Source organism: Caretta caretta, chromosome 13, assembly GCF_965140235.1.
Source record: "Caretta caretta isolate rCarCar2 chromosome 13, rCarCar1.hap1, whole genome shotgun sequence".
NCBI classification, from domain to species: domain Eukaryota; kingdom Metazoa; phylum Chordata; order Testudines; family Cheloniidae; genus Caretta; species Caretta caretta.
The window spans coordinates 4,118,997-4,143,622 of NC_134218.1; the positions used below are offsets into that span (position 1 = coordinate 4,118,997).

Consider the following 24,626-nt stretch of genomic DNA (forward strand, 5'->3'; position numbering starts at 1 on the left):
ACAGCAGCCAAACCCATCTCCTTTTTTTCCCACAGCACCACCACACCTAGTTCATCATCCATTGTTTTAATCATCACAATGTTGGCAGCTTCTACAGGCTCTCTCTGACAGGATTCTGTTCCTGAATTTATTACTGTTAATAATTAACTTCATTATGTGTGGTAATGTGTACTTCCACTGATGGAAGGCTGATATGTTAGGATCTAGATTTTCTTCACTGCTAAAACCCAACATCTCAAAATTGTTAATTTTGCTGTTGATAGAGATTGCTTGCTTGTTGCCATCTTGACTATTCCTACCAGTTTGGGGCATTGGATGCTGCTGACATGCAATGTACAAAAGCTAGTTGTAGGAGGATCTTCATAGAATCATAGAATATCAGAGTTGGAAGGGACCTCAGAAGGTCATCTAGTCCAACCCCCTGCTCAAAGCAGGACCAATCCCCAACTAAATCATCCCAGCCAGGGCTTTGTCAAGCCTGACCTTAAAAACTTCTGAGGAAGGAGATTCTACCACCTCCCTAGGTAACGCATTCCAATGTTTCACCACCCTCCTAGTGAAAAAGTTTTTCCTAATATCCAACCTAAACCTCCCCCCACTGCAACTTGAGACCATAAGTCCTCGTTCTGTCATCTGCTATCACTGAGAACAGTCTAGATCCATCCTCTTTGGAACCCCCTTTCAGGTAGTTGAAAGCAGCTATCAAATCCCCCTCATTCTTCTCTTCCGCAGACTAAACAATCCCAGTTCCCTCAGCCTCTCCTCATAAGTCATGTGTTCCAGTCCCCTATCATTTTTGTTGCCCTCCGCTGGACGCTTTCCAATTTTTCCACATCCTTCTTGTAGTGTGGGGCCCAAAACTGGACACAGTACTCCAGATGAGGCCTCACAAATGTGGAATAGAGGGGAACAATTACGTCCCTCAATCTGCTGGCAATGCCCCTACTTATACATCCCAAAATGCCATTGGCCTTCTTGGCAACAAGGGCACACTGTTGACTCATATCCAGCTTCTCGTCCACTGTCAACCCTAGGTCCTTTTCTGCAGAACTGCTGCCTAGCCATTCGGTCCCTAGTCTGCAGCGGTGCATGGGATTCTTCCGTCCTCAGTGCAGGACTCTGCACTTGTCCTTGTTGAACCTCATCAGATTTCTTTTGGCCCAATCCTCTAATTTGTCTAGGTCCCTCTGTATCCTATCCCTACCCTCCAACGTACCTACCTCTCCTCCCAGTTTAGTGTCACCTGCAAACTTGCTGAGGGTGCAATCCACACCATCCTCCAGATCATTAATGAAGATATTGAATAAAACCGGCCCCAGGACCGACCCTTGGGGCACTCCACTTGATACCGGCTGCCAACTAGACATGGAGCTATTGATCACTACCCGTTGAGCCCGACAATCTAGCCAGCTTTCTATCCACCTTATCGTCCATTCATCCAGCCCATACTTCTTTAACTTACTGGCAAGAATACTGTGGGAGACCATGTCAAAAGCTTTGCTAAAGTCAAGGAACAACACGTCCACTGCTTTCCCCTCATCCACAGAGCCATTTATCTCGTCATAGAAGGCAATTAGATTAGTCAGGCATGACTTGCCCTTGGTGAATCCATGCTGACTGTTCCTGATCACTTTCCTCTCCTCTAAGTGCTTCAGAATTGATTCCTTGAGGACCTGCTCCATGATTTTTCCAGGAACTGAGGTGAGGCTGACTGGCCTGTAGTTCCCAGGATCCTCCTCCTTCCCTTTTTAAAGATGGGGACTACATTAGCCTTTTTCCAGTCGTCCAGGATCTTCCTCTGTTTCTATGTAGGTGCTTGGCTCTTGTGGAGCAATAAGAAATGTATTGCACTAGTAGTGACCCATACTGGCAGATCATAGTGTTATGGAGCATCTGGAGGTGTAGAGCCTCTTTCGTCTTTCTTCCTAGAGGACTGTGGGGTCATCCTGCAAAGCAAGGTGGGAGGAAATAAGTGAAGAAAACTCGGACATCATGACTGCTAGAGGTGATGCTTGAATTGCCTGTTACTTTGAGGTTTGTCCATCAGGAGGGGAGTGAAGGCACAGGAGAGGGAGAGAGGATGCAGGTTTAGCGGTGCAGTCATTATTCCAAACAAGAGCGAGTTAATAAAAGGGAATTGTGATGGTGATGCTGATGGATATTGTTGTCTTTGTAGGTTTTCTGTGGAATGTCTGTCTTCTCTGGGGAAAACAATAGGTAAGTGAAGTTATAACCAGATTCAGGAAACAAGCTTCTGCTCTGGGTTATTTATAAATGAGTGGGGGAAATGACTTCTAAACAAGCTTAAGCAGGTTTGGAACCCAGAAAGGAGGTGGTTTACATCTGGATTGACTAAGGAATTTCTTGTGCTTTCCTGACGTCATTAGCTTATTATTTTGAAGAACATTCCAATTTCTAATTACAAGGTGTGTATATATACACTGTAAGTCAGTTTATCAACTTTCTGAGCCCATCTTTCACAGCATAATTGTACAGTACTTAGACAAAGCAAGGTTCACAATGGTAAAGTATGTATAAGGTGGCACTGGAGCAATAAAACAAGATCTGACGACATAAATAAAATTGGAATTGTTTGTCCATAGGATATAGTATAACACAGAACCTTAACCCTAATCCGTTACTTCCTCATGGGACAATAAATAAATCTTGCACTTCAGCAACGGGTGAATGTCTAACACACATACTAACATCAGAGTTAAGGATTTTGGTCTTAATGCAATTATAAGGAATGTAGTGTGGCGGGGGGGGTGGATACTGTGGTTTTGTACGTTTGGAGTGTATGTAACGTTTGCAGAGGAGCAGAGTCTGTCAGTGAAGTGGTGATGAGATGATAGGGGTTAACGGTTTGTTAAAGAAGGATAATTTAACTGGATATCACCTTGCTTTTAAGGGTTTGGTTCAGTGGCTATTCCCTGTAAGCAACCTTATGTGTTTAATCAAGTTTTTTGTTTGAGGATTAAATTTGTGGGTGTTTTAAATGCTCGTGAGGACAGATAACACAAGAAGAGATTAAGGGTCAGATTGCATGCACAAATCAGATGCTTGTTTGTACCAAGTAACCAACTAGGTACATTTACGTGTGCAATTACGTGATTTCAACATACAAATATTTGCACATGCAATTACTATAATCCCATATGAAAGCCAGGTAATTGCATCTAGTTACCACTTGCAATTTAGGACACCAATTTTGCACACAACTGCTTATCTACTGGTCTGAAAAGCTGGCGCCGGAAACATGGTTAAAAAATAGGATGAGATACAAATTGGAAAAGGAGAGAAGTTGATAGTGGACAGTAAATTAAGCATCAGTTTGCTATTCTATATAGTATCAAAGAAGGCCAGTGCAGAATTGGGCAGCATATGCAGAGACACCATTTCATCAAGCCTCTCTTGGTACAATTCTTACAATCATAAGAGAGCAGAGGAAATTGACTTATGAGGAAAGAATAAAAGAATTGTGTAGGATGACTTAACATATTCCCCCTTTAAATATCTCTTAGTCTAGAAATGTTTTGAAGGAGATAAACTTGAGTGGAAAAGGAAATATTTATGGTGGAATGAAGGTGTCTAAGTAGGCAAAATGGGATGAAATTGAGAACATTTTGGTTACATATCAGAAAAACTTCTTGTCAGTGAGATGTATAGTATAAAATTATAGAAGACTTCCAAGGAAAGTGGACAAAACACCAGAAAACCTCCCACAGGAAAAAATTCAACCCTGGCATGGAGATGGACAGGGCAACTTATTAGGTATCTTCCATCTCTTCCATCAAATGTAGTACGTGGCTATGTTGTGTCAGTATAGTTCAGTGGAACGCTAACCAGGCTAGAATAGTGGTGATGATATACTCTTCTTCCGGCACTCACTTCTCTCTCCCACCCTGTCCATCAAGAAGCTGAAGGGGAGTTGTAGGAAGACCAGTTCTGTGCCCTGAGAAAAGTTGGCTAATGCCCTACCAATGTCTTGGAGTGGAAGTGTTCTGAGTGGTGAGTTATTCTGCACCATCTTCCTTGTTGCAGGTAATCTTGTGCGAATTATACCGCATGGGCTGCTGGTGTTCTTCCCTTCATATCCGGTCATGGAGAAAAGCCTGGACTATTGGAGAGTATGTTGGTTCTTTCTTTGTGTATGAATTGTAGTTACACGCTTTGGAACAAATTTTCACACACGGGTGCTTATGTTGGAGTTCCCAGCACTGCAGTCTAGCACTGACTTGCCCAAATACCTATTTTATGCATCTCTATGTTCATTTACATTTGTTGTCTATATTGTGACATAAGGTTGTGAACAGCACTCTCTAGACAAATAAGCCCTAGCTCTAAAAAAGTTTAAAGTTATAACCCAACAAATGCTGAACAATGAGGGACCTGGGGAACAAGCAGAGCAAGAGATAAAAGAAGCTTGGTTAATTAGGCACATGTTTCTACAAATTAATGTGTATTTGAGATGGAACTGGTAACACCACCTGTTGTTAAAGTTTTATAAGACCCTATTTTCAGTTGCAGTAACTTTGCCAAACTTTAACCATTTGGGCTGAAATTTTTCATGACAGATGTTTGCCTCAGGTTGAATATTTTGTTTTGCCCATGTTAAAAAATTCTGGTGAACTTTTTTTTTGAAATGTTCTCTTGCCCCCATGCTTTGGAGGAGGGACTTGAAATTTGGGGTGGCCTTTGCTTCAGGGATTTACTTTTGGTGTCTCTGTGAAAATCCACACAAATTTGACCAAGTTATTAGCCTTTGCAAAATCTCAGTTTGTGCATGCTCAGTAGAGACTTAGATTTTATCAGCTGAATTCCCAAAAATTCTGTTCATACTAGCCATGCTCTAGTCCAGTGGTTTTCAAACTTTTTTTTCTGGTGACCCAGTGAAGAAAATTGTTAATGCCTGTGACCCAACAGAGCTGGGGATGAGGGGTTTGGGGTGTGGTAGGGGCTCAGGGCTGGGGCAGAGGGTTGGGGTGTGGGAGTGAGGGCTGTGGGGTGGGGCCGGGAATGAGTGGTTCAGGGTGTGGGAGGGGGCTGTGGGCTGGGGCAAAGGGTTGGGGTATAGGAGGGGGTCAGGGCTCTGAGCTGGAGGTGCAGGCTCTGGTGTGGGGCCGGGAATGAGGGGTGTAGGGCCGGGGATGAGGGGTGTAGGGTGCAGGAGGGGGCTCTGGGTTTTGGGGGGGGGGCTCAGGGCTGGGGTAGGGGGTTGGGGTGTGGGCTTACCTCGGGCAGCTCCCAGTCAGCGGGGGTGCTAAGGCAGGCTTCCTGCCTGTCCTGGCACCGTGGACTACTCTGCGCCCTGGAAACGGCCAGCAGCAGGTCTGACTGCTAGGCGTAGGCATGCAAGCAGCTCTGCGTGGCTCTTGCCCACAGGCACCAACAGCCTCCCCCGCCAGCTCCCATTGTCTGGCTTCCAGCCAATCGGAGTGCAGAGCTGGTGCTCGGAGCGGGGCAGCATGTGGAGCCCCGTGGCCTCCCCGCCTAGGAGCCAGACCTGCTGCTAGCTGCTTCCGGGGCGCATCGCGGTGTCAGAACAGGTAGGAACTAGCCTGCCTTAGCCGGGTAGCATCACCAATGGGACTTTTAATGGCCCGGTCAGTGGTGTGGACCAGAGCTGCCACAACCCAGTGCCTTACATTCCGCGACCCAGTACTGGGTCGCGACCCGCAGTTTGAAAACCACTGCTCTAGCCAGAGACCACGCAGAAATCTCCCTACAATTTCAGCTCTCTGGACTGTTGTGGGACATGCTGGATGTGGGTCTGGGAACGTGAACAGAGAGCAGGGAGACTATCCAGTGCTCTCCATGACCCCACCATTGGGCTCAGGAAGCATGGAGGAGAAAACTGCCTGATTTGAATGCAGAGGGGACAAAAGACAGGCTGCATGGCAACCTTAATTCTGGGATTTCCTAACTTCTGAGTGCTTGACAACGTTAATGTTTTTTTTATGTATCATATGAACAGAATGTTTATAACTGTGGGTCCGGGCTCCCAAATCTGAATTGGACTCAGTATGTGTATATGTAGTATGATGTTTGCACTTCCTTGAACAATCATTTTTTTCTGAAAAAATATTCAAAATAAGACACTAAATTATATGATGAACTTACTTGTTTGACCTTAAATGAGATGACTGTTCTTGTTGCTTCCATGCCACTTGGAGATAGTGCCCTCGTGGCCTAGACAGGTGAGGTACTCAGCTCTACTTCATCTCTCCTTGGTAATGCCTCTCTGCCTTCCCAGGGAGGCTCTTCTGTCTCACAGGTCTGGTGCCTTCTCAACCTTTCATCTCGGAACTTGCAGGCTTGGCTTCTTAATTGTTTCCAGGCATGGAGTTAAACTGCTTGGCCAATGTTCAGAACCTACTATTCATAAGACTTACCTCAAAAGTGGAAAAGCTTCCATTCCTGGTATTCTCATCACTCTTTGAAAGCCTCAGAAGCTCCGCTCTTAAGGATCCTAGATGACCTGATTCTCAGACCTTGTGTCTTTAAGTCCATGGGCTCAGTTAGAATACACCTGGCTGCTGTTACAGCCTTCCTTTTACCTATAGAAGGGGTTTTAGTCTTTGCCCATCCAACCATGACCAGATACCTTACAAGTTTATAAATTATTTCCCCCTGTCCAGAGCCCATCTCCTCCATGGGACCGTAATCTGATTCTCAATGCCTTGAGGTAGCGCCTCCCCCCCACATTTGAGCCCATGACTACCTGTCTTCTCTTCCACTTCTCCCTTGAAATTTCCTTTCTGATAGCTATCACCTCAGCCAGAAGAATGGGAGAACTTGGGGGTGCTCATGGCAGACCCACCGTACGCTGCCTTCTGCTGTGACAGAATGACGCTGTGCCCCCATCCTCGATTCTTCCCTAAAGTCTTGTTAGAATTTCATATCAACTAAGAGATTTGTTTATTGGTATTTTTTCTGAAGCCTCAGATCTCCAAAGAGGAAGTTAGTCTCCTCACACTAGCTATCAGGAGGGCCCTCACCTCTACCTCGACAGGACCAAGACTTTTAGGGCCTCTGCCAGACTCTTTGACTTCTATGTTGAAAGGAGGAAGGGACAGCCAGTTTCCACTCAGACTGTTGAAGTGGGTTTCAGGTTGTATCTTGACCCGCTATGAAGCTGCTGGGATACATTCCCTTCACAGAGTGACAACCTGCTTCAGCAGGTCTCAGAACACTTCTGTAGTCCTTCTGAAGGATGTCCCCGTAACATAAATCTGCAGGGCTGCAACCTGGTCCTGGTTCACACATTCACCAGACATTATGCTATGATATCTGCATCCATGGCTGATGCTACCTTTGGTGACTCAGTCCCCCAAACTGCCTTGGATTTGCTGCCTCAGCACCTGCCTCCATGTTAAGATACTGCTTGTGAGTCAAAGAAGGAGAGGTTATTTACCTGTAAAGTAACTTGAAGTCTTCGAGTTGTTTTGTCCTTATGGGTACTCCACCTACTATCTTCCTTCTCCTCTGCTGTGGAGTCTTCCAGCCTTCGTAGTTGAGAAGGAACTGGAGTGGCAGCAGATCCGCATCTCCTTATAAGCCCTTTCCTGAGAGCAGATGCTGCTGCTGTACACAGTCGTCATGCTTGTCTTGTGTCAAGTACACTCTTTATTTGCTTAATTGATTAAGGTGAAGTTTCTAAAGCATGCATATCATCTCAATTAGCTCCTCATTACCAGTGACTTTAGTGGAAACAGAGTTAAACGAATATTGGGGCATTAAGGAAAATCTCACCATTTGCTTAAATAAGCATTATACAGGCTGGAGGAAAGTTTTGGACCATCGTCCTCTTGATAAATGAGCCAAAAGCCAAACAGCTTTTCTTCAGAAGGGACCACTTGAGGCATGCTGAGGCTTAGGAGGGGAGAGCTACAACTTCTATAGTTTCCATTATAGGGTGACCAGATGTCCCAATTTTATGGGGACAGTCTGGTTATTTGGGTCTTTTTCTTATATAGGCTCCTATGTCACTCCCCACCTCCTGTCCCGATTTTTCACACTTCGCTGTATGGTCACCCTATTCCCTTAGCTTTGTGCAGTACTTTTCCTAGACTAAATCACTGACTCACTTTCCTCTTGTTCACTGTTGGTATCCTTAATATGGAGGTGACTCCTGAATGACTTGAAGCTGAGTTTTGGTTGGATTCTAATCCATTTGGAGGTTTTCTGAGACAGACATACCAAAGGGTGGTAATACTTCCTAACTGGCTTGTTTTAAAAAAAGTTGATAGTAAATAGTTAAATCCTTGATACTAAACTCCCAGTTGGGTTATTATTTTATTTTTAATTATAATAAATTTGTTGTAGTTTGTATCTTTCCTTGGTTGCTGTTGCTCACATCCCCGTCTTTGTTTCTGGCTGAAGTCAGGGACATTTTTCTAATGTGAGTTGTGTCTCCCAGCAGAAGCCGTGGTAGGACATTTGCCTAGGTAACTGTTGCTCCCCTTCTAAGGTACCAGTATGGGGCAGTGGTGAGGAGCAGGGAAACAGATTTTCAGTGCAGATTGCAGGAGGAGTATCCAGGAGGCAGATGTTGGACGCCAAGGGTCTGCAAGTTGGAAGGAAGGAGGTGACCTCACTGCTGGCATGCTTCTGAAAAGGTGCACAAAGCATGGAGAAAGTGTCCTGGCCATTCTGTCTAAACTGCCCATGTTGGAACTGCTGCCTGGACCCAGCTCATTTCCTTACCATTGGAAGCTGCATGCCCCTGCCTCCAACTCTGGCTGGCAAGAAAGGAATAGGTGATGGGGAGCATGTAGTTACCACCACCTTTGGCTTCCTTTCCCATATGTACTTCTGACTTATTTGCTCTCTGTTTAATAGGAACATGACTTTGCTAAAAGAATAGAAGAAGTGAAGCCCATGTTTGTGGAACCAAGGAATAAAGGAACATTCACAGAGGTTGGTCATTTGTGTTGTCTGTCTCATTTAATAAGTTCTCCTTTTTATGCTTAAATACTTCTCCAAAGATGTGTTTGCAGCAGTGACTACAGAACTGCATGCTGTTGGGTTAAAACCAAGAGAGCTATAAGTGCTCTTGAAATACAGGTCTTCCCTTCTCCTTTCTACCTTCCCTCATGCTCCATTCTCCTGACGAGGTGTACTGAACACTAAGGATATGTCTATACACTATGAAATTAGGTCAAATTTATAGAAATCGATTTTTTTAGGAAGCGATTTTATACAGTCGATTGTGTGTGTCCCCACTAAGCGCATTAAGTCAGCGGCGTGTGTCCACAGTACCGTGGCTAGTGTCAATTTTTGGAGCGTTGCACTGTAGGTAGCTATCCCACAGTTCCTGCAGTCTCCACCACCCATTGGAATTCTGGGTTAAGCTCCCAATGCTTGATGGGACAAAAACATTGTCGCGGGTGGTTTTGGGTACATGTCGTCAGTCGCCCCTCCCTCCGTGAAAGCAACAGCAGACAATCGCTTCGCGCCTTTTTTCCATGCAGACGCCATACTGCTTTCAGCAGACAGTGCAGTAGGACTGCTAACCGTCGTCATCAAACCACCGCTTCCGCTGCCACTCTGCTCTCCTGCTCTTGTCTCAATAGCAAATTTCTCCATGTTGGCTGTCATGGGCTCCCGCTGCCACTCTGCTCTCCTGAATCCACCTCGCTGGTCGTCAGCCACCGCTTCCGCTGCAACTCTGCTCTCTTGCAGACGCCATACCATGGCAAGCATGCAGCCCGCTCAGATCACCGTAGCAGTTATGAGCATAGTAAACACCTCGCGCATTATCCTGCAGTATGTTCAGAACTAGAACCTGCAAAACCAGGCGAGGAGGCGATGGCAGCACGGTGATGAGATTGATGAGGACATGGACACCAATTTCTCTCAAAGTACGGGCCCTGGCAATTTGGACATCCTGGTAGCAATGGGGCAGGCTCATGTAGTGGAACGCTGATTCTGGGCCTGGGAAACAAGCACAAACTGGTGGTACCGCATAATGTTGCCGGTCTGGGATGATTCCTAGTGGCTGCAAAACTTTCGCATGAGTAAGGTCACTTTCATGGAACTTTGTGACTTGCTTTCCCCTGCCCTGAAGCGCAAGAATACCAAGATGAGAGCAGCCCTCACAAGTGAGTGGTGATAGCCCTCTGGAAGCTTGCAATGCCAGACAGCTACCAGTCAGTCAGGAATCAATTTGGAGTGGGCAAATCTACTGTGGGGGCTGCTGTGATCCAAGTAGCCAACGCAATCACTGAGCGGCTGCTATTAAAGGTAGTGACTCTGGGAAATGTGCAGGTCATAGTGGATGGGTTTGCTGCAATGGGGTTCCCTAACTGTGGTGGGGCAATAAACGGAATGCATATCTCTATCTTGAGACCAGACCACCCTGGCAGCCAGTACATAAACCGAAAGGGGTACTTTTCAGTGGTGCTGCAAGCACTGGTGGATCACAAGGGACGTTTCACCAAAATCAACGTGGGATGGCCGGGAAAGGTACATGACACTCGCATCTTCAGGAACTCTGGTCTGTTTGAACAGCTGCAGGAAGGGACTTACTTTCCAGACCAGAAAATAACCTTTGGGGATGTTGAAATGCCTATAGTTATCCTTGGGGACTCAGCCTTCCCCTTAATTCCATGGGTCATGAAGCCATACACAGGCAGCCTGGACAGTAGTCAGGAGCTTTTCAACTATAGGCTGAACAAGTGCAGAATGGTGGTAGTATGTGCATTTGGACATTTAAAAGCGCGCTGGTGCAGTTAACTGACTCGGTTAGACCTCAGTGAAACCAAAATATTCCCATTGTTATTACTGCTTGCTGTGTACTCCATGATATCTGTGAGAGTAAGGGGGAGACGTTTATAGCAGGGTGGGAGGTTTAGGCAAATCACCTGGCTGCTGATTACGTGCAGCCAGACACCAGGGCGGTTAGAAGAGCACAGCAGGGCACACTGCGCATCAGAGAAGCTTTGAAAACCAGTTTCATGACTGGCCAGGTTACAGTGTGACAGTTTCTGTTTGTTTCTCCTTGATGAAAACCTGCCCCCTTGGTTCACTCTATTTCCCTGTAAGCCAACCGCCCTCCCCCTTTCGATCACCGCCTGCAGAGGCAATAAAGTTGTTGTTGTTTCAAATTCATGCATTCTTTATTAATTCATCACACAAATAGGGGGATAACTGCCAAGGTAGCCTGGGAGCGGTGGAGGCAGAGGGAAGCACCGCGTGGGGTAGGGGAGGAGGGAAGGACAAGGCCACACTGCACTTCAAAACTTATTGAATGCCAGCCTTCTGTTGCTTGGGCAGTCCTCTGGGGTGGAGTGGTTGGGTGCCTGGAGGGCCCCCCCCCCTCTGCATTCTTGGGCGTCTGGGTGAGGAGGCTATGGAACTTGGGGAGGATGGTGGGCGGTTACACAGCGGATGCAGTGGTGGTCTGTGCTCATGCTGCCTTTCCTGCAGCTCAGCCGTACGCCGGAGCATATCAGTTTGATCCTCCAGTAGCCTTAGCATTGCCTCCTGCCTCCTATCATCTTGCTCCCACCACCTCTCCTCACAGTCATTTTCTGCTTTCCTGGACTATGCAATTGTCTGCCTCTATGCATTCTGCTGAGCTCTTTCAGTGCGGGGAGGACTGCATGAGCTCAGAGAACATTTTATTGCGAGTGTGTGGTTTTTTGTTTTTTTTTTGCCACCTTATCTGCGCTAGCCTCTGGGACGGAGATGATCAGGGGAGTGTTGAAACATTTGCAGCTGCAGGAGGAAAAAAAGGAGAGTAGTATTTAAAAAGACACATTTTAGAAAACAATGGGTAGACTCTTTCACGGTGAATCGTTTCAAACAGCAGCGCCCTCCTTTCCCATACCAAGCACCCGTTGGGTTAGCTATTTAAAAGAAGGGGCTGTGGTTTTCGGGTTAACGTGCAGGACAAACCCAAATACCCTTCCCCCCACACACAATTCTCTGGGATGATCACCCCTCCACCCACCGCGTGACTAGTATCAGGGAAGATCTCTGCCAGCCAAACGCGAACAGCTCAGTGTGAATAGGGCCCCCCACCACCACAAGGCTAAAAGCGGGGATGATTTCTTTTCAGCCACAGGCAAACAGCCCAGCAGGAATGGCCACCTCTGAATGTCCCCTTAATAAAATTCCCCTATTTCAACAAGGTGACCATGAATGATATCACTCTCCTGAGTATAACTCAGAGAGATAAAGAATGGATGTTGCTTGAGTGCCAGCAAACACCGGGATCATATGCTGCCATGCTTTATGCAAAGTTTCCAGACTACGTGCTCCTGGCCTGGCATGGTAAAGTGTCTACCATGGAGGACGGAATAAGGCTGCCCTCCCCAGAAACTTTTTGCAAAGGCTTTGGGAGTACATCCAGGAGAGCTTCATGGAGATATCCCTGGAGGATTTCTGCTCCATCCCCAGATGCGTTAACAGACTTTTCCAGTAGGTGTACTGGCTGCGAATGCATCCCAAGTCTTCAGGGAAAATTAATCATTAAACACGCTTGCTTTTAAACCACATATTTTATTTACAAAGATACACTCAGCAGAGATGCCTTCTCTACCTTCAAGGTCCGGAAGCCCATCTTGGGAGGGTATTGGCTGCAGGGTGATAAACAGTTCCTGGCTGTCGGAGAGAGTGGTTTCATCCTCCTCCTCATTATCATCTTCCTCGTCCCCAAAATCCTCATCCCAGTTGCATGAGACTCCCCCCTTGCAGGAGTCCATGTACAGGGGTGGGGTAGTGGAAGGGGCACCACCTAGAATTGCATGTAGCTCATCATAGAAGTGGCATGTCTGGGGTTCTGAGCCGGAGTGGCCGTTTGCCTGTTTGGTTTTTTGGTAGCCTTGCCTGAGCTCCTTAATTTTCACTTGGCACTGCTGCGGGTCCCTGTTATAGCCCCTGTCCTTCATGCCCTAGGAGATTTTTTTCAAATATTTTGGCATTTCGTCTTTTGGAACGGAGTTCTGATAGCACGGATTCGTCTCCCCATACAGCGATCAGATCCGGTACCTCCCATCCGGTCCATGCTAGAGCTCTTTTGCGATTCTGGGACTGCATGGTCACCTCTGCTGATGAGCTCTGCATGGTTACGCCATGCTGGCCAAACAGGAAATGAAATTCAAAAGTTCCCAGTGTTTTTCCTGTGTACCTGGCTAGTGCATCTGAGTTGAAAGTCCTGTCCAGAGCGGTCACAATGGAGCACTCTAGGATAGCTCCCGGAGGCCAATACCGTCGAATTGTGTCCACACTACCCCAAATTCGACCTTGTGATATCGATTTCAGTGGTAATCCCCTCGTCGGGGAGGAGTACAGAAATAGATTTTAAGAGCCCTTTAAGTCAACAAAAATGGCTTCATCGTGTGGACCACGTGCAGGGTTAAATCAATCTAATGCTGCTAAATTCAACCTAAACTCGTAGTGTAAACCAGTGCTAATATAGTCATGGTTTGAAATCTGCCTGCGCTTCGGATATTAGTACCACGTGCTTAGACATAGGGTGACCAGATGTCCCAGTTTTGGGGATTTTTTCTTATATAGGCACCTATTACCCCACACTCCCTGTGACGTTTTTTCACAGTTGCTTTCTGGTCACCCTACTTATACACCATGGTGAAGGATAGCGTAGAAAAGCTTAGCTCAGTCTGTCAGTGCAGCAGTCAGCATTGGAAATCAAGCTCTTGGATATTCTGCAGGCCATTTCCCTCCAACTTGTTTCAGTTTGTTTTTGATTATGAACATTTTCACGGTAACATAGAAGTGTGTTTTTTTTTATTCAGAATGCTTTTATCTTGTCTGGGCAACACTAACTTTTGCCCAGGACCTCAATTATGGTAATCAGGGGCGCCATCAGGGTCTGCCTTTGTGGAAGCAACTCAACTGGAACATCACACCAATGGCATATTCCTTTTCTTTGACACCAGTATTGAACCCAGTAATTCCCAGGGGGCTTGGTTTGGGTGTAAAGGGGCTCTGAAGTGTATCCTTCCATTGGAATCTTTAAAAAAAAAATTAAAAAATTTAAAAATCTAATGCGTTTCCAAGGCGCGCACGGACACACGCAAGCGGGGATGGTTTAGAAGCAACCAAAGAAAGAAGGCAATAAACTCTAGTACAGGGAAGAGAAACTTCTACCACTTCTCAGTATAAATACTACTGTGTGTGTCTCTCTCACCTTGGCACAGCTTTGTTTAGTGTTTCTTGGGACTGCGTTGCTGGAAGATACTGGTATTCAATAGTTGTAAGGGAAGAGGAGGCCAACTGTACAGCTGTTACGATCATGGGCTGGCCATTTGTCAAGAGGGGAAAGAAAGGACAACTTCCTTGTTACGTGCACTCCCTTGGCTGATAGTGTACAATATTGTTTACTGTTTAAATTGTTTATTGAAAAAGAAACCCTTACAAAATTAGATGGAAGTGACCTAATTTAGAAACAAGATTAGATTACAGATAAGTATTCCTCTGCTAAAAAGATAACAAAAGTTTTTAATACCAGCAGTTTAAAGTGTAGAGGAAAGAACATGTTAGTAATCCAGGAAGTTGCTAGGTACAGTTTGTACCAATTTTCACTGAATCATTGCCTCTTCTGAGGCAATAAGCCTGCAACATGTTAAAGGAAGTTCCTGACTAAAATTATTGTTACACTTTTCCATCACTGTCATAAATCCACCTCCTTGAAAGGTGGTAGCTAGGTCAAAAGAAGAATTCTTGTATCAACCTAGCTTTGTCTACAGCGGGGATTAGGTTGACCTCACTACGTCACACAGGGTGTGAAATTTTTCACAGCTCAGAGTGATGTTGCTAAGTCAACGTAAGTTTTAGTTGTTTAGGCCTCGGTGGCAACAGACTTATTTTTCTGTACCTAGTGAAATTCTTAAAATATAATTCTTCATATTTACAGATATTGATGCAGTTCTGGCATGTGCTGCTTGCATCATAAATAGTTTATAGAAAGCAGAATTAAAGTTTTAAATTAATATCCTTCTAGTTTCTTAATTTGTTGAAATTCCTCACGCTTTCCCCACCTTTTTCTGTTCTACTGAATTCCAGCCTCTTCTCCTTGACAACGATTAGAGTAAATGATAACCTCAAATTGCTTTGTTTTGTTTTCCTCTTTTGCCAATGTGGAGTCATAAGAGTACTGCATAATAAGTTCTTTGTTTTCCCTTCAGAGATAGGTGACATCACAATGTTATGTCTATCAGAAGATCTGTGGGATTCTTTGTAATAAGGGGCTTTTGGAAAGCAAATATTTCTAACATCCATAGTTGTACTCCAGTAAGGAAACTGACACTAAGCCTAGTTAACTACATCTTGAGTCTTAGTATGTGAGTCAAACTTGTTATGATGTACAAGTTTGTTTGGTGTGTGTGTGTGTGTGTAAAGGAGGTGGTTTTCTCTCTTCCTCTTACCTAACCTGTTTGTCTTGTAGATCATGGATGCATATTATGATAAGATTGTCTGTCCCAAGTCTAGTGGAGCTACTTTCTTGGCAGTATGTCGGGGAAAGGTAATGTAGAACAGAGTTTGTCATTCTTGAGAGCAAGCTGCTTTTTGCATTTGGAAGACTGTAGCTCTTCCAGATACACAAACACACACATTTCTCTTTGCTAAAAGTAGTATCTATAAATAATCACATGTATAAAAAAGCCCTAGTGAAATAAAGGAGCAAATGCAGAATGCATAGTTTTTCCAACTCTATTTTAAGTGCACAGGTCTGTCATTCATGGTTTTACTGGTGATATGTGCATGATCTCAAAGGGGAACAGCTTCATACTTTCCTACATTTTCTTTTGGTTGCTCACAGAAGAGCTGTATTACTGTATGAGAAGGACTGTATTAGACAAGACTTGACAAATGTTTCTGTCAGCCTAACGTTATAGAGAAACAACTGTCTGAAATGTTGTTCAATTTCAAAAGACAAGCTACAGTTAGTTCAAACCCAGTGCCTGCCCTGGAGCCCTTCTGCCAGTTTTGGTGGTTTTACAGTCATATTTTCCTATTTTTAGAAGTGAATTTGATCCTCTTGAAATGGTTGTATTTGTTTTGAATGTTGAGGGAGGTCTTATTATATTGCATTTTGTTATCCGGTGCCCCAGAAGAGGAGCACACTTTTCGTAAATAGATGTTGTTATTAATGGTCATCCTCTGGTGTATGGACAGTTCAGAAAGTTCAGGCATGAAATGTATAATCAGTAATGGGTGTGCTGGCAACACAGCCTGGAAATCAGGAAGATGGTTGAAATGCTTACTATCTCAGAAACCATAGAAATAGGAGAGAAGCAGAGAAACCTCTCCTTACACCCTTTGGCTGATGTGTTACTCAGTCAAGGCCTGATAGTAGGAAACCACTGGGATTAAAGCCCTGGCAATAAAAGTAAGGAATCCAGTTCAAACTGTTTCCACTACTCTCAAACTACAATTGTTAGATGTGTAATTTAAGGCAGAGAGGCCACAACCCCTGAACTGCTCTGAAATGTCACTTAATTCCCTGTTAGTGATTGAAAACACTGTTCATCTTCAGGCCAGCGAAGGCTTGGACTTTGCAGACATGAACGGACGAGGTGTTGTTATCACTGGGCTTCCATTTCCCCCTCGCATGGAACCAAGAGTCGTTTTAAAGATGCAATTCCTGGATGAAATGAAAAGACAAGGTTCAGGGGCACAGGTAAGATTGGGGAGCTTTTCGCAATTTTTTTTTGTCAGTCCATTGTCTCATAGTTTCTCTCTCCAGCATATGGCTTTTCTTCCCATCTCTGTGGGGCCACAGTAAGCAAACCTTCTCTATCAAACCATACAAATTTGACATCCCTCTCCCACCCCCCACCTCCTGCTGGGTTGTGCTGAAATTTTAAAATCTTCAAGAGATTGCACGTGTCTGTTTCATTTCAAATGTGTGTGCACCTGGTGCACAGGATGCACACGCACCTGAAGTACAAAGAACATTTGTAACACATCTCAAAGAACAGCAGTGACAGTTCAGGTTAGTAATCGGTTTTTCCATTTCTGATTACTGTGGTGTTTCTTCGAGTGCTTGTTCACGTCAGTTCCAATCAGGTGTGCGCACACTGCATGCACGGTTGTCGGAAAGTTTTTCCCATAGCAGCTTGCATCAGGTCAGCTGTGGAGTCCGCTGGAGTGGTACTTTCATGGCACTCAATATATGATCCTGCTGACATGACCCGACCCCCCTTCAGTTCCCTTAGCTTTCTTCTTTAGTCTGTAGTTCAGTCTAGGTTTTAGTTAGTAGTTCCTTTCTAATTTCCCGTACATAGTATATATAATAGTTTGGGTTAGTGTGCAGGGTTCTCCCCTATCCCTTACCTTCCCTCGGCTCTGGGGCAGGCCTTGGGGCCAAGGGCTTAAACCTTGCAGGAAGCCCATGACAATGGGTGACCCCCGGGACACATGCCTGAAGTGTCTGGGGGAAGAACACCAAACAGACAGGTGCAAAATCTGCAGGTCTTTCCGCACTAGGACAAAGAAAGAGCGGGATTTCTGGCTGAAACAACTTCTGATGGAGTCCGCTCTCTGTCCGCAACTCGCCACAGAGCGCCGGGATCTGACACTAACCATGTCGGTGCAGAGTGCCCCAGCCTCAGTGCGTGACACGGCACTGAGGAAAGACTCTGACTCTAGACCCTCGGCACCGGCGGTCCCCGGCACCAGAAGTGGCGCAGTCAGCCAGGCACCGCTCGCACTCACAAGTGTCGCACAGGTGGCACAAGAAGATGGACAGGGGTTGTTGCCCAGTGCCGAAGGTAGCGCCAGGCGGAAGAGCAGTGCATCACACAAAGGAGCACGCAGCACCCATGTACCAGGAGTCAGTGCCGCTGACTTCTGTTCCCCGGAGGGGACCGTTGAGTCCAGTGCCCAGCGACTCCCGGGACAGACAGTGTCAGGTGGAGGAGTTGGAGTCTCCCTCCATCACAGTCACTTTTGAAGCCACCAGGGACTAACTTGAAGGGGAAAGGAGTCCAGGAGAGCTGGCTGTATTTCAAGGAATCCCTGTTGAGGTTACAGGGACAAACCATCCCAATGAGTCGAAAGAATAGTAAATATGGCAGGCGACCAGCTTGGCTTAATGGTGAAATCCTAGCGGATCTTAAACATAAAAAAGAAGCTTACAAGAAGTGGAAGGTTGGACATATGACCAGGGAAGAGTATAAAAATATTGCTCGGGCATGTAGGAATGATATCAGGAGGGCCAAATCGCACCTGGAGCTGCAGCTAGCAAGAGATGTCAAGAGTAACAAGAAGGGTTTCTTCAGGTATGTTGGCAACCAGAAGAAAGCCAAGGAAAGTGTGGGCCCCTTACTGAATGAGGGAGGCAATCTAGTGACAGAGGATGTGGAAAAAGCTAATGTACTCAATGCTTTTTTTGCCTCTGTTTTCACTAACAAGGTCAGTTCCCAGACTGCTGCGCTGGGCATCGCAAAATGGGGAAGAGATGGCCAGCCCTCTGTGGAGATAGAGGTGGTTAGGGACTATTTAGAAAAGCTGGACGTGCACAAGTCCATGGGGCCGGACGAGTTGCATCCGAGAGTGCTGAAGGAATTGGCGGCTGTGATTGCAGAGCCATTGGCCATTATCTTTGAAAACTCGTGGCGAACGGGGGAAGTCCCGGATGACTGGAAAAAGGCTAATGTAGTGCCAATCTTTAAAAAAGGGAAGAAGGAGGATCCTGGGAACTACAGGCCAGTCAGCCTCACCTCAGTCCCTGGAAAAATCATGGAGCAGGTCCTCAAAGAATCAATCCTGAAGCACTTGCATGAGAGGAAAGTGATCAGGAACAGCCAGCATGGATTCACCAAGGGAAGGTCATGCCTGACTAATCTAATCGCCTTTTATGATGAGATTACTGGTTCTGTGGATGAAGGGAAAGCAGTGGATGTATTGTTTCTTGACTTTAGCAAAGCTTTTGACACGGTCTCCCACAGTATTCTTGTCAGCAAGTTAAAGAAGTATGGGCTGGATGAATGCACTATAAGGTGGGTAGAAAGCTGGCTAGATTGTCAGGCTCAACGGATAGTGATCAATGGCTCCATGTCTAGTTGGCAGCCGGTATCAAGTGGAGTGCCCCAAGGGTCGGTCCTGGGACCGGTTTTGTTCAATATCTTCATAAATGATCTGGAGGATGGTGTGGATTGCACTCTCAGAAAATTTGCGGATGATACTAAACTGGGAGGAGTGGTAGATACGCTGGAGGGGAGGGATAGGATACAGAAGGACCTAGACAAATTGGAGGATTGGGCCAAAAGAAATCCGATGAGGTTCAATAAGGATAAGTGCAGGGTCCTGCACTTAGGATGGAAGAATCCAATGCACCGCTACAGACTAGGGACCGAATGGCTAGGCAGCAGTTCTGCGGAAAAGGACCTAGGGATGACAGTGGACGAGAAGCTGGATATGAGTCAGCAGTGTGCCCTTGTTGCCAAGAAGGCCAATGGCATTTTGGGATGTATAAGTAGGGGCATAGCGAGCAGATCGAGGGACGTGATCGTTCCCCTCTATTCGACATTGGTGAGGCCTCATCTGGAGTACTGTGTCCAGTTTTGGGCCCCACACTACAAGAAGGATGTGGATAAATTGGAGAGAGTCCAGCGAAGGGCAACAAAAATGATTAGGGGTCTAGAACACATGACTTATGAGGAGAGGCTGAGGGAGCTGGGATTGTTTAGCCTGCAGAAGAGAAGAATGAGGGGGGATTTGATAGCTGCTTTCAACTACCTGAAAGGGGGTTCCAAAGAGGATGGCTCTAGACTGTTCTCAGTGGTAGCAGATGACAGAACGAGGAGTAATGGTCTCAAGTTGCAGTGGGGGAGGTTTAGGTTGGATATTAGGAAAAACTTTTTCACTAAGAGGGTGGTGAAACACTGGAATGCGTTACCTAGGGAGGTGGTAGAATCTCCTTCCTTAGAGGTTTTTAAGGTCAGGCTTGACAAAGCCCTGGCTGGGATGATTTAACTGGGAATTGGTCCTGCTTCGAGCAGGGGGTTGGACTAGATGACCTTCTGGGGTCCCTTCCAACCTTGATATTCTATGATTCTATGACCTAATAGCAATGACGGCCCCTCAACTTCTGGCTATCAGGGACAAGCCTCTATGGCACCGCATCCGGCACCATCTAGAGGCAAGCTGGCCATGATGCGGCAATCACCTTCTGTGACATGGCACCGTTCACCTCGGCACTGCTCGGGTTCATCATCATTGAGGCACCATTCCCCAGCTCGGGACCCCATGCATGGGTCCCCGGCACTGGCGGAGCAGCACCGTTCCTCTGCTCAGCACCGCTCGACGCCGCTGTGATGATCTAGATCAGTGTTGTCTGACTCGGATGGGGACTCCTTTTATTCATGCTGCACCAGGCACAGGTCGAATCGGCACAGAAGTGAGGCACCAGCAGCATGGCCTCCACATTGGCAGCTGCAGCCTCAGTGACCATTCTGGACTCCCTGGGCTTAGCACCAGGTCCAGGGCTCATTTTCCTGTGGCTCTTGCTTGGTAGTCTCTGAAACCCAAGCACCACAGCCATATAAAAATTGCCCGGCATCTCAGGGATCGGAATGGACGCCAGGACAGGACCCACAGTCCATCCAGGACGTCGTCGAAGTAGCCACAGTGACAGCCGGACAGACTACTGCTGCCGCAACTACATTCAGCGCAGAGCCCACAGGCGCTGACCAGAGGGACGCTAGAGAGCTGAATGATCAGGAGAACCCAGTACTGCCTCTAGCCTCCTCATCCTCATCCCCAGATGAGGCGATTGCGGGGACTTCGGCCTTGGGACATCCCCTGATAGATCACCGTGCACACCAGGACCTCTTGCACAGAATCGCTTGCAACAAGGGATTGCAGGCAGAAGAGGTTATCTAACCAGAGGACCCCATGGTCGGTAGCCTGATGCCAGAGGGTTCCTCCAGGATAGTTCTGCCCCTGATGAAAACTATACAGAGCCATATCAAAACGCTGTGGCGACCCTGGCATTGATCCCGCCTATGGCGAGGGGCATGGAGTGCAAGTACTTTGTCCCATCCAAGGGATATGGGTACTTGTTCTCACACCGCAGCCCTCCTCCCTAGTAGTGACTGCGGTCAATGAGAAGGAGAGGCAGGGCCAACAGGGACCGACTCCAAAATCCAAGGAGTCTAAAAGATGAGACCTTTTTGGTAGGAAGGTCTACTCAACGGGGGCCCTGCAGCAGAGGATAGCTAATCAACAAGCTATCCTCAACAGATAAACTTCAACTTGTGTGCCTCCATGTTGAAGTTTAAGAAACCTACTTTATCAGACTCCAGAACTGAATTCATGGCCATTATTGACAAAGAGAGTGTGGTGGCACGAACCTTCCTTTATGCGGCGGACTCTCCCCCACACACCTTCTCATCAGGTTTAGCCATGAGAAGGGGTTCATGGCTGCAGGCACCTGGGCTGCCCTCTGCAGTGCAGCAAACCCTTCAGGACCTGCTGTTTGAGGGCACAGGATTATTCTCAGAGAAGACAGACTCCAAGCTGCACAGCCTGAAGGATTCCTGGGTGACCTTGAAGTTCCTGGGTATGCATACTCCTGCTACCCAGCGTAAATACTTCAAACCACAGCCTCAACAGCAGTGTTCCTACCCTCCTCAAAGACAGGACTTCTATAGAAGGAGGGGTAAGAATGGCAGGCACAGACTGTTGCACCTCCCCATCAGGGCCAGGGCCCAGCCAAATCTTCGTCCGGCTCAAACCAGGCCTTTTGAAGGGATGCCCGGGGATGGCGTACCCACCGCTACACCGGATCCTTCCCAGTGCTTCCTGAATCAGCTATCCCACTTCTACGGTGCCTGGTCCCAAATAACATTAGACTGCTGGGTCCTTCTCATGGTAGAGGTGAGATATTCTCTCCAATTCTGCTCCTCCCCTCCCTCCCATCCCACTTCCCTGTCCCTCTTCAGGGACCCTTCTCATGAGCAATTCCTTATCCAGGAGGTGCAGTCACTCCTCGCCATGGGGGCAGTGGACGAGGTTCCTCTGGAGCTAAGGGGCAGGGGATTCTACTCCTGTTATTTCCTAATCCCCAAAGCAAATGGGGGTCTCAGACCCATTTTAGACCTGCAAGGACTCAACCAGTTCTTGGTCAAGCTGAAGCTCCACATGGTCTCCCTGAGCACGATCATCCCCTCCTTGGATCCGGGAGACTGGTACACCGCCCTCGACATGAAGGACACGTATTTTCACATATCTATTCGGCCTGTTCACAGACCATTTCTGCCATTTGTGGTCAACCACAAACATTATCAGTTCACGGTCCTCCCATTCCGCCTATTGACAGCCTCCCAGGTCTCCACCATATCACTGATCACAGCCTTTCTTCGCAGGAGGCAGGTTCAGGTATATCCCCACTTTGATGACTGGCTGTTACGGGGGCATTCCAGGGAGCAGGTGAAGTCTCAAGTCTGACTAGTCAGAGCTACTGTCGAGAGGCTGGGACTCCTCCTCAACGTGAACAAGTCAACCTTGTCACCGACCCAAAGAATAGAATTCATCGGGGTGGTGCTGGACTCGGTACAAGCAAGGGCAATCCTCTGAGGCCTGATTCCAAGTGATGACAGACATCCAAAGCCTCAGGCGATACCCCACCACGACAGCAAGGGGATGCATGAGTCTCCTTGGCAGCCTGAACTTGCGTGGTCAGACATGCCAGTCTGAGGCTCAGACCACTCCAAGTGTGGCTCACTTCAACCTGTCACCCAACACTAGACAGCCTAGTCTCAGTGGTGTCAGTGCCAGATCACGTACTCAAGTCCCTCTGTCGGTGGCTTGACCCTCGGACAGTCTGCAAAGGAGTTCCCTTCAACAGTCCACAGCCCTCTCGGTCTCTAGTAACGGATGAGTCAGCTCTGGGTTGGTGCGCTCACCTGGGAGATCTCCAAACACAGGATCTATGGTCGCAGGACAAGCTCTCACTCCCTATCAGTATCAAGGAACTCAGAGCAGTGCGGCCAGCCTGCCACACCTTCCTGTCCCAACTACAAGGCCCAGTGCGTGGCAGCGATGACTGTTAACACCACTGCCATGTTCTACATCAACAGACAGGGTGGACCTTGTTCCTCCCCGCTATGCTGGGAAGCCCTCCAGCTATGGGAGTTCTGCAAAGCCCACTGCATTCACTTGGAGGTGTCCTGTCTCCCGGAGTGCAGAACAAACTATCGGATCACCTCAGCAGATCGTTCCGCCACCGCGAGTGATCCATCCATTCGGATGTCATGCATTCCATCTTCCAAAGATGGGGGTTTCCCCAGGTTGCTCTGTTGGCCACCCAGAGCAACAGAAAGTGCCCAACGTTCTACTCCTTCCAGAAGCACAGCCCGGGTTCCATCTTGGAAGCGTTCCTGCTACCCTGGGGAGAATGCCTCATGTATGCCTTTCCATCGGGTTCCACTTGTGCACAAGGTTCTGTCAAGATCCCCAGAGACAAGGCGAAGGTAATTCTCCTGGCCCCAGCGTGGCCCTGCCAACACTGGTACACCACACTTCTGCAGCTGTCAGTGGACACCCCAATCGTGTTACCACTTTACCCTGATCTGATCACACAGGACCATGGTCGCCTTCTCCACCCAGACCTCCAGTCCCTCCATCTCACAACTTGGAAGCTTCATGGTTAAACCCAATGGCGCTCTGGTGCTCGGAATCTGTAAGGAAGGTTTTTCTCGGCAGCAGAAAACCATCTACCAGGGCCACTTACCTAGCTAAATGGAAAAGGTTCACTTGCTGGTGTGCCCAGCATCGCACACCTCCACTCCAGACACCTATACCACTTGTTCTGGAGTACCTCTTATACCTGAAACACCAGGGCCTGACAGGATCATCCATCAGGGTGCACCTCGCTGCTATCTCTGCCTTCCACCCAGGAGACTTTGGGTGTTCCATGTTCGCCAACCCCATGGTTGGGCGTTTCCTCAAGGGCCTGGAAAGATTATATCCACAGGCTCGACAACCTGTCTCTGCATGGGACCTTCATCTGGCCCTCTCAAGACTAATGGAGGCCCCTTTCTAACGGCTGGTGACTTGTTCCCTTTTATATTTATCTTCGAAGGTGGCATTCCTGGTTGCCATTACATCAGCTAGGAGGGTGTCCAAGTTAAAAGCACTAACCTCCGATCCGCCCTACATGGTCTTCCACAAGGACAAGGTTCAACTCAAGCCTCACCCAGCCTTCCTTCCCAAGGTGGTGTCCCAATTTCATAGTAGCCAAGACATTTTTCTACCAGTCTTTTATCCCAAATCTCATACTGGTATGGGAGCAGAGGCTTCACTCACTGGGTGTCTGGCGTGCACTAGCATTCTACATCGAGCACACTAAGCCTTTTAGGAAATCAAACCAATTATTTGTGGCAGTGGCAGACCAGATGAAAGGGCTCCTGGTCTCTTCCCAAGGCATTTCTTCCTGGATCACAGACTGCATCCACACATGCTACGAACTGGCTCAGGTCCCAGCCCTGGCTATTACGGCACACTCCACAAGGGTGCAAGCCTTGTCAGCTGCTTTCCTGGCCCAGATCCCCATTCAGGAGATCTGCAGAGCTGCAACCTGGTCATTGGTGGATACGTTTACCACTCACTATGCTATCGCCCAGCATGCCAGAGATGATGCTGCA

At 47.3% G+C, this 24,626-nt stretch overlaps 1 protein-coding gene across 9 annotated transcripts in view; it reads left to right on the forward strand.

The window, feature by feature from the left end:
• Positions 1-24,626, forward strand: part of RTEL1 (regulator of telomere elongation helicase 1) — a 120,267-nt gene that overhangs the window by 48,536 nt on the left and 47,105 nt on the right. For all 9 annotated transcript variants that reach the window (XM_075118660.1, XM_048820402.2, XM_048820401.2 and 6 more), the window contains 5 exons: positions 2,177-2,217; positions 4,045-4,130; positions 8,845-8,922; positions 15,419-15,496; positions 16,511-16,654. In XM_075118660.1, coding sequence (XP_074974761.1) covers positions 2,177-2,217; positions 4,045-4,130; positions 8,845-8,922; positions 15,419-15,496; positions 16,511-16,654 — 427 coding nt within the window. The remainder of the gene's footprint in view (positions 1-2,176; positions 2,218-4,044; positions 4,131-8,844; positions 8,923-15,418; positions 15,497-16,510; positions 16,655-24,626) is intronic.